The sequence below is a fragment of the Gavialis gangeticus genome, unplaced genomic scaffold (genome assembly GCF_001723915.1).
Source record: "Gavialis gangeticus isolate Ggan-Ray unplaced genomic scaffold, GavGan_comp1, whole genome shotgun sequence".
NCBI lineage: Eukaryota > Metazoa > Chordata > Crocodylia > Gavialidae > Gavialis > Gavialis gangeticus.
In genome coordinates this window covers 60,653,020-60,664,566 of record NW_017729024.1, presented here as the reverse complement: position 1 = coordinate 60,664,566, position 11,547 = coordinate 60,653,020, and the positions used below count along the sequence as shown (strand labels likewise).

The 11,547-nt window shown below is 47.1% G+C and overlaps 1 protein-coding gene across 3 annotated transcripts in view; it reads left to right on the top strand.

Annotated features, from left to right (window-relative positions):
- The window catches only part of PIGG (phosphatidylinositol glycan anchor biosynthesis class G), a 212,498-nt gene that overhangs the window by 36,018 nt on the left and 164,933 nt on the right, over positions 1–11,547 (top strand). For all 3 annotated transcript variants that reach the window (XM_019517143.1, XM_019517141.1, XM_019517144.1), the window contains one exon: positions 4,610–4,822. In XM_019517143.1, coding sequence (XP_019372688.1) covers positions 4,610–4,822 — 213 coding nt within the window. The remainder of the gene's footprint in view (positions 1–4,609; positions 4,823–11,547) is intronic.

Below are 11,547 nucleotides of genomic sequence, written 5' to 3'. Positions count from 1 at the left end.
TTAGCTCGTTGAAGTTTGCCCTCCTGAAATCTAGGGCTGATTGCTCCATCCTCTTTGGAAACTACCCTTCAGGTATTTGAAGGATGCTATTAGATCCCCTCTCAGTCTTCTGTTCTCTAAACTAAGCTCAGTTTCCTCGGTCTCTCCTGATAAGTTATGTGCCTCAATCCTGTAACCATTTTTGTTGCTTTCCACTGAACTTCCTCCAATTTGTTCACATCCTTTCTGTAGCGGGGGATCTAAAACTGGATACAGTACTCTAGGTGTGGTCTCACCAGTGCTGAACAGAGGAGAATAATTACTTTCCTTGCCCTGCGGGTAACGCTTTTACCACTAGTTAGTTATTCCAGCATTTGCACCAGGAGGTTGTCTCCAACACTCTCCAAAAACTTCCTGGATTGCCTGGGCATTGCTGTATTCTCCCCCAAGCAGATGTCAGGGTGATTGAAGACCTTCCACTAGCTGTGTGAAGAAAGCCTCATCCACCTTGTACTCCTGGTTTGGTGGTTTATAGGAGACCCCCACCATGACATCACCCTTGTTGCTTTCCCCTCTGACCCTAACCCAGAGACTTTTAATAGGCCTATCTCCAGTTCATAGTGGAGTTCTGAGCAATCATATGGGGTTTTTACATAAAGTGCAACTCCTCCTTTTCCTTGCCTCCCATTCTTGAACAGTTTGACAGTGCTCCAGTTATGCGAGCTATCCCACCAAGTCTCTGTTATTCCAATTGTGTCATGGTTCTGTGACTGTGCAAGGACTTCCAGTTCTTCCTGCTTGTTTCCCAGAGTCTGTGCATTTGTTTAGAGACACCTAAGATAACGAGCTGATTGCTCTGATTTCTCAGGAAGAATAAGAATAACTTCAATGTTGCCTCCTCTTGCTTGTGCTTCCTCCAGGTCACCCATTTACTTCAGGGCTTTGGTTTTCTTCCCCCCAGCAAACCTAGTTTAAAGCCCTCTTCATTAGGTTAGTAAGCCTCTCTTCGTCAGGTGGATCTCATCTTTTGCTAGCAATCCTTCCTTTTGGAACATCATCCTGTGGTCAAAGAAGCCAAGGGGCTGATGGCAGCACCACCTGTGCAACTATGCATGGATCTGCAGGACGTATCTGCTCCCATCTGGGCCCTTCCCCTTGACTGGAAGGATTGAGAAGAATACCACCTGAGCCCCCGTTCCCTTAACCTTTGCACCCAGAGCCACGTAGTCACTTTTGATCTGCTCAGGGTCTCTGCTGGCAATATCATTGGTGCTGACATGGATGAGCAGCATGGGATAGTAGTCAGAGGGCTGGATGAGTCTTGGTAATCTGTCCATAACATCTCGGATCTGGGCTCTGGGCAAGTAGCAGACCTCCTGAGATAACAGGTCAGGCCAGCAGATGGATGCCCCTGTCCCATGCAGATGAGTCTCCAACCACCACCACCCCTCGCTTCTTCTGGGTGCCGAAGGTCTTGATCCTTCCCAACTTGGGAAGGCCTGGCCTGTCCTCCACCTATGGAATGTGCTCCTCCCTCTCTGTTGCTAAGGCTCCATACCTGTTCTCCGGTTGAACTGCTTCAGGTGGAGATTAATATTTCGGCTTGCTGCCAGAGGTCACAAGCTTCCAGCTTCCACATTCCTTGGAGTCCATGTCCTTTCCCTTCTTTAACATGGTCTTTGGCAGTCCTTCCTCCACTGTCTGGGAGGTCTCCTCCAGCACTGAATTGATGAAATCCTCATGGTGGAGGATGCGTTGGAGCCTTGCGACCTTCTCCTGTAGCTTTCTTGCTTGCTGCTTAAGAGACACCACTAGGAGGTACCGCTCACATCACAGGCACTCCCCCTCCCCCCACCTGGCCATCACTGGAAGGAACCTGCAAGCTGAGGTCTCAGCGCCAAACCTAGACTTGGGTGAGAGCCTCAATGATGAGTGGTCCTGCCTGGACAGTAACCTCACAGGTCAAGCAGAGGCAGTGTCTCTGGCATTGTGACATCCTCCAGCCTTTTCCCTGGGTCTCTTAATCTGCCTTCTCTCTCTTACTGCCCTTCTTCCAAGAACATCTTCCCTAGCAAACTCACCTGGAAGCTGGCCTGTTTACTGTTCCTTGGCCCTGAAAGTTTCTTTTTTCCCTGCTTCCTGGCATCAAGTTTAAGGGCTTCCCATCAAAGATGGGCGTGGAGGGGGCAAACTGACTTGCGAATTGACCAGCGAACTGCCTGCAAACTGTTTGCCCTGTTTGTCCCTGTACACTCACTCCCTGACTCAAGGAGTCTCCTTTTATACCCTGCTGGGCCTGGACTGCCTCTGCCCCCTTGTTAGGGCTTTTGTCAGGCAGCAGGCAGTAATCACTCAGCTAGCAACAGTCCCAGCTTCTCAGAGCACACGCTTAAACACACACAGGACAAGGTGTGGTACATTACCCCAACTACCTTGTACATGTGTGTTAATTCATGGCTGTATAGCGCTTTCAGGGGCCTGATCGTGCACAAAATGTCACTTGTGCAAGTGCCCTAAGTGTCTACAAGGCCATTCAGCAGAAGGGAGATTAGCTGGGCCCAATTGAGCCACATGGGTGGAAGGGGCATGGCTCAGCCTCAATCCAGCCAGGCAGGGCTTGAGAATTTGCCAGTGCTCCCTTGCTGCCAAATTTCCTAACCATTGTAGAGACCCACAGGCTTGATGCTAGGATATACATATCGTTAAAAAAAAATAACCATTTAACCATCTCTTAATTATATTGGTTAAGCAATAACACATACCTTGTTTAGCGACTGCTGGCAGGAATGGTCTTGGCCCCTTATGTCTTTACTGTGTGCCAGGTGCTAGGCTGCTGGTGGGGGGTGACAGGCACAGCTGAGCCACTAGGGGGCATTGCCCAGCTGTGGTGCTGTGGCTTTGCCTTGCCCTCCCGGCCTGGGGCTGTGACTTTTTCTGTGCCCGCATCCTATTGCCACGGGTAGGGAGGGAGGTACTGGCCTCTGTTTGGGCTTGGTTGTGGCCTTCCTGCCACAGCAGCGAGCCTTCTGGCCCTGCAGTGGGTCTGCCTGGCATCTTTTCAGCGGCAGGGCAATGGGTGATAGGCTCCTTGCACCTCCTGCTGCACTTGGACCTGAAAGGCTCCTCCAGTCTGCCAGCCAGGCTCTCTCCAGCTCACCCTGGGAGAAGGGGAGGTCCAGTCCCAGCAGGAGAGCCCCAACTGGGCATGCTGCATCCTTCCCTGTCCCACCTGTGGTGCTGGGGCTGTGCAGGGCCTGGCCTAGGGCTGGGCTGAGTGCATGGCTGGCTTGGCCCGAGGAGGTGCCATGGCAGCTGGAGCAGGCAGCACTGGGTTTGAGGGGTTGCCATTGGCCCTTTGGGCCATGTGCACAGCCCAAGGGCATTCCTGAGGGGCAGTGGAGCAAGGATCCCAGGGGGAGCATTAGGGCTGCAATAGCAGCCTCCCAGGCTGGAGCTGTCACATTGCTGTCCCTCAGGGACACCTTGGGGCTGCACTCACTGTGCAAGGGGCTGGTGGCAATCGCTCAGTCCTGGCGCCGTCTGCTCCAGTTGCCATGGCACCTGAGGCTGAGCCAGTACGCCTGTCAGAAGGTTCTCCAATGGGACCAGACTCCCCGTTTCCCCAGGGCAAGCTTCCAGGTCTAGGCCACAGTTGAACAAATGTGGTGGGATGCAGAGGGAGCCCATTGTCTGTTGCCTGTTGCTCTACCTAGGCCCTGCTGCTGAGGCCTGGCACCTTCCTCCCTCTCTTCTCGTGAGGGTTGGATCCAGGCACAGGAGAGGTCCCCATTCTGAGCCCATGGGGGAAAGGGGAAGCCATGGCTCCACAGCTGGGCAGTGCCCCTTAGTGGCTTGGTTGTGCCTGCCACCCACCACTTGTGGCTCCTTGCCAGTGGCCTGGGGCCCACACAGCGCCGGGTGCACAGTGAAGACATATGGGGCTGGGGTCAGGGCTAGGGCCACCAGAGGGCATTAAATTGTAAACAGTAATTAGTAAGTGGGATAAATATAATTGTCTCTTTATCATTTACATCCCGACTGGATGCCATGGCTCCACAGGCCAGATCTGGGTTGCGGTCTGGGCATTAAACACCACTGATCTAGCACATGACAGTGAGGCCCTGATCCTAAATAAGTCTTCGCTGTTACCATGCTGCAAATGTAATGCTTCTGGAAAGCTGTGAATCTACATTATTTTAATTTTTCATTTTTCTGTGAATGCTTACAAAAATAATTGGCAATTGTAAGTGCATATTTCAAGGAATCTTACCCCCCACTTTCTTAGTGTTTTATCTAGAACATGGGTTGTCAAGTGCTCTCATACTGTTGACTTCAGCTTAATAAAAAACAGTCTCAAGGATTATCTCTTGAGTATCCTTGCTGTAGCAACATTTACTAATATTGAAGAATAATATTTGTTAAGGATTTAATAAACTATAGCTGTCTTCTGCTGCAGTCTAGAAACTGGAAAAAAAAGAGGAACCAGTGTCATTTTATCAGCCAAGGTCTCTGTGGACCACAGTTTGGAATATCTATTCTAGGGCATGTGAACAAATTTTGAAACAATGTAAGCTGTCTTTTTAAAAATGAGACCAGTCTTATAATGTCAATATTCCTTTTTATATTCTAGGCTCTTTAAAACAACCAGGACTTGTGCAGCAGACTGATTTAGCTGCCACATTGGCAATAGGTCTTGGTCTGCCAATCGCAAGAAACAGCATTGGGAATCTCATATTGCCTGTCATAGAAGGGAAGACAATGAGAGAACAACTAAGGTTCTTGCACTTGAATGGGTTTCAGCTTAGCCAGCTACTTCAAGAGAATGTACCTACATATGAAAAAGGTAAATTAATCAAAATTATTGTTTTGGCATCTACAAGGATTATGTTTATCCATGAAACTTAAATTTGAGGTGTTAGGACCAACAACACAGTGAACTACTACAAACTGATAGTTCAACCCAGGTACGTGTTGAGAGATCATGCTGAGGTTAAGCTTATTCATTTGTTTATTCCTTGCTATTTTGTATACGTTTATCATAAAGGATCCCATCCTAAAGATGGTAGGACCAAAGAAGTGGTTCGTAGTACACAGCCATTTCAACTTCATATGCAACTGAAGCTCTGTGGTATGGAAACTGCTATTTAGAAAAATGCCAAACTTAATTTCTTCAGCCTTGTGATGGAACACGTTTTTCTGCATTTAGTAACATTCTGAAACCTCATTAAATAATCTTTGAGTAACAGAAAATCTATGCTTTGGTGCCTGCTTGGGGGGAAAAGTAGTTGAAAAAGAGTCTCAGAAATATCATTACATGAGCCCCAACTCAATGATTTTTACAGCATTTCATCTGTGGTATGAATTGCCATACACAGTGGGCACCTATAAAATCAGAAGGACATTTATAGAATTTATTTTAAAAAGTGTAAGTAACATAAATATGTTCAGGGAAAGGAACAAGGAAGGATTTGGAGGGAGGGACAAGTGGAGTTGGAACAATGTGGTGGTCAGGAACTTGCAGCAAGATAAGCAAGGCCTGATGAGGGCTGAAGGTGGTTGATAGAAGCAGGCATAGATGAGTTTGCAAGCACCAAATGAAATGAGGGAGCCCTGACAAAGTAAGTAAATTGCTCATCTGAGAAATTTAGTGCTGAGATTGTAAAATAACAGTGAAGTTAATATGGGAGTTTACAAATAAATGACTGGTCAGAAGTGGGGAGTTCATGTGATGCTGGGTACAATAAGTATTGGTGCTATCAAGTGAAGCAAAGTCCTAATACCTTAGCTTCTGGTCCTGATGGATATTGTGATAGAATGGCTTGACCACAAAGTATTACTGTAATTTAATATAATAGTGGACAAAGAGTAGATGACAGAATGTTAACCAGATCTTTAATGATCAGCATAGGTTAAGACTAATTGCATTTTAATAGCATGTCGGCTAATAATAACTAAACCTGGGTTTGGTATCTTATAGTGATAAGTATGGTTGGAGCAGGAAAAGGCTAATAATGGGAGCTCAGGGACTGATATTGGGACTCCTTTCTCTCTTTCTGGTCTCGCAGGCCTTGAGGGCCTATAACCACCTTAACTACTGCCTCACATCTCCTCCTGTCTTGTGCAGTCTTGTTCTACCTTTGTCGCATCTTTGCCTATACCTTCCAGATCAGATATTTGGATCAGATATTAGTGAATGCAATTCAATTTTTTGTTGCACATCTCCCCTTACTCAGCACAAATGAGTAATATTGCCTCTCATGTGAAGAATTGGGATTTGAGGGGTGGTTCAGTGTTGCTGGAAGTTGCCAGAATTTCTGCTACCAGGGTTGGAAAGAGCTGGCAGTTTTTCCCATCCTTTGTTTTATTACTTTAAGGTTTATCAGTCTTTTTTCACGCAGAAGAAACTTTATTTTAACGTCTAGCTTTGATCTCTGTTTCTTTAGCTAAGGAATGAAATGAAAGGTGTGGTGACAGCAGAATATAGTGCTATGTAGAGATACCTGACCTAACTCTAAATGGAAGCAATTATAGCCATGTTAGTGGGCACATCTACACATTCATTAATGCACAATGTTATTGCACATTTAATTTAGTACTTGTATAATCAAGTACTAACTAAATGAGCGGTAACCAAAGTTACTGTGGAGTAGCGCCGCTGAATGTCTTTTTAATGATGCTACTGCTTGGTAGCATAATAATACTGTGCGGTAACATATTAACACTGTTTGTGCTGTGATGCGTTACTGCACAGTATTATTAGGCTACCAGGCAGTTAGCATCTAGTGTAGACACGCTCAGAGTGGTGTGTCACCTAGACTAAACAGTATATTGATAAGCAGGGAATTAGCCAGGGTGAGTTGCTGCTGTAATGCAACTATCCTACTCTGTTTCATGCACAGAGTTCTGTGCAGTAATAAGGGGAATCCTTTTGGACTGTAGAAGCTGGATCTTTGTTAAGAGTACTGCTTTGGCACTTGTGCCAAGGACTATTATTCTGTGAGCATATGGAGCTTTCTGAAAGCTTACTGGTATCACCCTCCAAATTTATCCCTCCTATCACTTCTGTTCCAACCTGCATATTCCTTGCACGTAGTTAATTTAGAACTAAGTTACCTATGCATGGCACTGCATTGTGCTATATATTCAAAGCTTAGGGTGGGAAGATAGTAAAGATGTTTATGTTTGTTTCTTGTTAATATGTATCATCAATACAGAGGTCCTGCTGTGGGGGAGCTAGAGTTTATAGCATTAGTGGTCCAATTAATGTTTCCTGCTGCAGCGACAGTGAAGACGTGTAAGGATGGAGTCAAGTCCCAGATGTGCTAGAGAAAGCTTTTCTAGGAGCCTCAGAGGTAATTGCCCTGCTGCTGTAAGTTATCAACCCTTATTCTGCCTGGGCATGAGGTTTCACAGAGCAAGAGCTATGTCTGTTGCCTCTAGCTGTTGACCCTCTATCTTGTTAGGTTTTGGGGCTGTGAATTGGACAGACACATAGGGTTCCAACAACTACCTAAAGCTTGGGGTCCATTGTAGGATGGGTTGGCGAGGAGCTGAGGTTTCCCAAAGAAGAGAAGTCAGAGTCCTAGTAGACTCAGTGGTACGTCATGCTAACTCTAGAGAGTCCAGCTGGGAGGCTACGGTGAATTTTGGGCCACCCTGTAGCCACCCCTTCCAGCACCACCACCACCTGCCCCGAGCCCAGCCCTGGCCCAATCCCCTTGCCAGGAAGAGGCCAGCACAGCCCCTGGCCCCAAGTTTACAGTGTGCAGCCTGCCGTCACCCTGTGCACAAATCCAGGGGAGCACATGACTCCCCCAGGGGTGCATGCAGCAACAGGGAGCCACCCCCTTCTCTGGGCCCCCCCACTCCGGATGAGCCTTCTGTGGTTTTGTCCCGCACCCAGCGGGGTTGCACTTAACCGCCCTGGCTGGGCAGCGCTTGCCACTTCCCCCCTCCCTCCCTCCCTCACTGTGGTGGCCTTGATCTGCGCCCCTTCCCCCACATAGACTTACTGGCAGGATGCTGCTCTCCAAGCTGCTGGGATGCATTCCTGGCTGTGTATATGCTGTGGCTGCATGCAGCATTTATCAGTGACGTTATTAGCTACACCGACCAAAAAAGCTGATTGCCTATGATGTTAATTTTCCTTTTATTGGTGCCAATCCGACATGCAACCGATATATTGGTACATCTCTAGTAATATCTTACTATTCTGTAAACAAATGTCCAGGAAGAATATACTTTACTAGTGGTTGGCAACTCTTTCAGTTGCAGGCTGGAATGACCCTACATGGGTCACAGGAAGGATGGTAGGTGTTAAAACCCAGCCACCACTCCTGCTTTTCCCCACAGCAGCATAGGGAAAGCTCCCCCCTCTGCTGCTTTTTCCCATGGCTGTACAGGGAAAGCTGTCTTTGCTGCCACTTCTCCCTGTGTTAGCATGGGGAAAGTGGCTGCTGCTGAAGCCCTCTGCTGCTGAATGCCACCTAATCTGATGTCTGTGGCTGGGTCAAATGGCTCTGTAAGAGGGATCTGGTCCTCAGGTTTTAGGTTGCCAATCCCTGTGCTGTACACACCAACACATTCCTTTGTAGGATTTGTCCAGAACAAGAAGCTAGCATTTTGCACAGAAGTGATTAGGATTAATGCTTGAGTAGAAAGAGGTACAGTATTATTAGTACAGGGCTTCCCATGGATGCCTCCCTGGGGGACATGAATACTGAGGCATGGTGTGTGGTGGACCAGTAGGGGGTGCTTCTATGTTGAGCTACCCACCTCACTGAGCCCGACCACTTTCCAGGCTCCAAGTGCCTCCCTGGGGGGTACCTCATGTCCGGCCGACCCCCTTCCTGGAGTACACCTGCAAGCATGGGGGTAACGTTGCCACCACCCAGCATCTGGATGGATCTGGGACCTGTGCCTTCTGGGAAACAGGCCTGTTAGTCCTTGTGGGTACTTGACCCACTACAAGAACTTGGGGTGCTTCTTTCAGTCAAAAGCACAAATAGTGGTCTCCCTTAGCCAAACCAAGAGGACCCCAAGGCATAATCTAGACCCTCTCCCAATAAGTCTCCCATGCTAGGTACAAAGGAGAACTTTATTGGTTACAAGGAGTAGGTTTGGAATAGGGTACAGGGTAGGACAATATAAGAGAAATCCCTTAGAGCAAAGTGGTATGGTAGCCTTTGATTATGTATCTGTGTTACTGCAAGCTATATATCTAGTTAGATCTCAGGTAGCTTACTCACAGGTATCATCCAGAGGCTAGGTGAAGATTCCCTCCGGAGGCAAGCAGTTCATTGACCATGAGTTTCAAGAGACAAAGAGAGAGCTTCAGATGGACTAGCTTTTCTGAGAGTTTTCATCATGGCTACTCCCTTCCTCCTGGGCAGTCCTTCCCTTATGGACTTCATTTACCTGATCCAGTGAAGCACAGCAATGGTTGACTGCCAGCCAGCTAATTTGAAATTCATCGCTGGTTGCTGGGTAGACGGCAGGTTTTTATCTCTCAGTCATGTTGGCATTGCTTAGAACAATAGGGAGCTTAAGCCCCCCCCATCCAGGTATGTGATGCTAGTCACATAGGCAGAGGCAGCAGGTTTCCTCCCTCCCTCAGGAATGTATCCAGCTCAGGTTACAACTTGGGGTTACCTGAAGAGATGGGGCAGAGGAGTCTACCCTCTGCAGTGATCATGGTAACCAAATTGTCAGATAGCAGCTTGGGGAAAGACAGAAATGGTATTCTAATTAAAACTCATATTTACCTAAAAGATATATTTAAAAGGGAAATAGTTTAATTAGTTTTAGGAAACTGAATATTTGGTGGATATAGAATCATTAATATCTAGAACTGCCTAGATGTAGGCAAACACAAAGTACAGCTGTGCATCTGAACTCCCACACTTCTGTGGAGCTAATGTGCTTGACTCTTGCTGTCTGTTAGATGTCTGTTCACTTGTGACTAAGACCACAAGTAAGCTGACTTCTGAGGATCTCAGCTGAATGGTTTCTGAACATAATGGGGCAGGGTAAGAGAAGTGGGGCACCCACTTTTTTCCCAGTAGCCTAGCATTTGCCCAGGAAATGGGAGATAGGAATTCTAGGATTTCTTTCGCCTGAGAGTTTTGTACTTGTATTTGCCATCTCCCAGGAGAGTGAACTAGGGTACAAAAAAGTTGTGTGGGTACATTTTCCAACCTGTCTGTTGATGCTATGCCACTGAGCAGCCAAAACTGAAGAAGTCAGAGGGCCAGATTCTGTGGCCCAGGGAGGAAGATGATCCCCAGAGAAGGTCAAGTTCTGTAGTTCAATATCTGCTGCCAAAAAACCTGTCTAATGTAAAATGTATAAAAAGTCCAGGTGGTAGAGTTCTGTAACTGTTAGGTTACAGAATCAGGTATCCTTGTTTTTGCTCCCAGCAGTGTTATATTTGATTTTATTAATTTAAAAAACAGAAATAACCATAGGATCATAGGAAAGTAGGGCTGGAAGGGACCTCACAAGGTCATTCAGTCCAGCCACCTGCTTGAGGCAGGATAGTCCCTAAACTAAATCATCCAGCCAAGTGCCTGTCCAGCCTACTGAAAATTGCCAAGGCTGGAGATTCCACAGTTTCTGTAGGTAGTCTGTTCCAATGCTTGACCACTCTGATAGTTAGGAAGTTCTTTCTGATCTCCAACCTAAATTTCCAGTGCTACAACTTGAGGCCATTGCTCCTAGTCCTGTCTGCACTGGCCACAGAGAAAAGCCCATCTCCATCTTCTCTATAATTGCTCTTTATGTATCTGGAGACTGTTATCAAATCCCCTTCCATTTTCTCTTTTTGCGACTAGATAACCCTAGTTCTTTTAGTTCCTTCTAAGTCTTGCTTCCCAGGCCTCTAATAATTTTTGTTCTGTGCTGGGATTCTTTCCAAACTGTCCATATCCTTCTTGAAGTGTGGGGCCCAACACTAGACACAGTATTCCAAGTGAGGCCTCACCAGTGCTGAATAAAGCAGAAGAATCACTTCCTTTGATTTGGAAGTGATACTCCTGTGAATACAATCTAGTATGCTGTTGGCATATTTTGCAACAAGAACACACTCTAGGTTTATATTTGGTTTATGGTCTACTGTAATCCTCAAGTCCTTCTCTGTAGTACTGCAGCCTAGCTAGTTGTTTCCCCAGTCTGTATTTGTTCATGCAGTTATTCTGTCTAGAGGTGCACCGATACATTGTTCCGTTATCGGATCAGTACCAATATAGAGAAAATCGATGGTATCGGAAACCAGCTTTTTTGCCTGATGTGGCCGATAACATGGCGGATAAATGCCCTGTGCATGTGCATGACTGCAGTGCAGCATGTAGGCAACGAGGAGCACAGCCTGGCAGCTTGGAGAGCTGCATCCAGCTGGTAAGCCTGTTGTAGTAGAAGGGGTGTTGGTGGGGACAGATCAAGGGCCCCGCTGTGAGGGAGGGAATGGGACAAGGACAGGTACTGCCTAGCTGGGGTGGGTGGGGGGTGGGATAAAGCCATGGCTCATCTGGGGGCATGGGGAGTGGGGGAGGGCATGTGCCCCTGGATCTG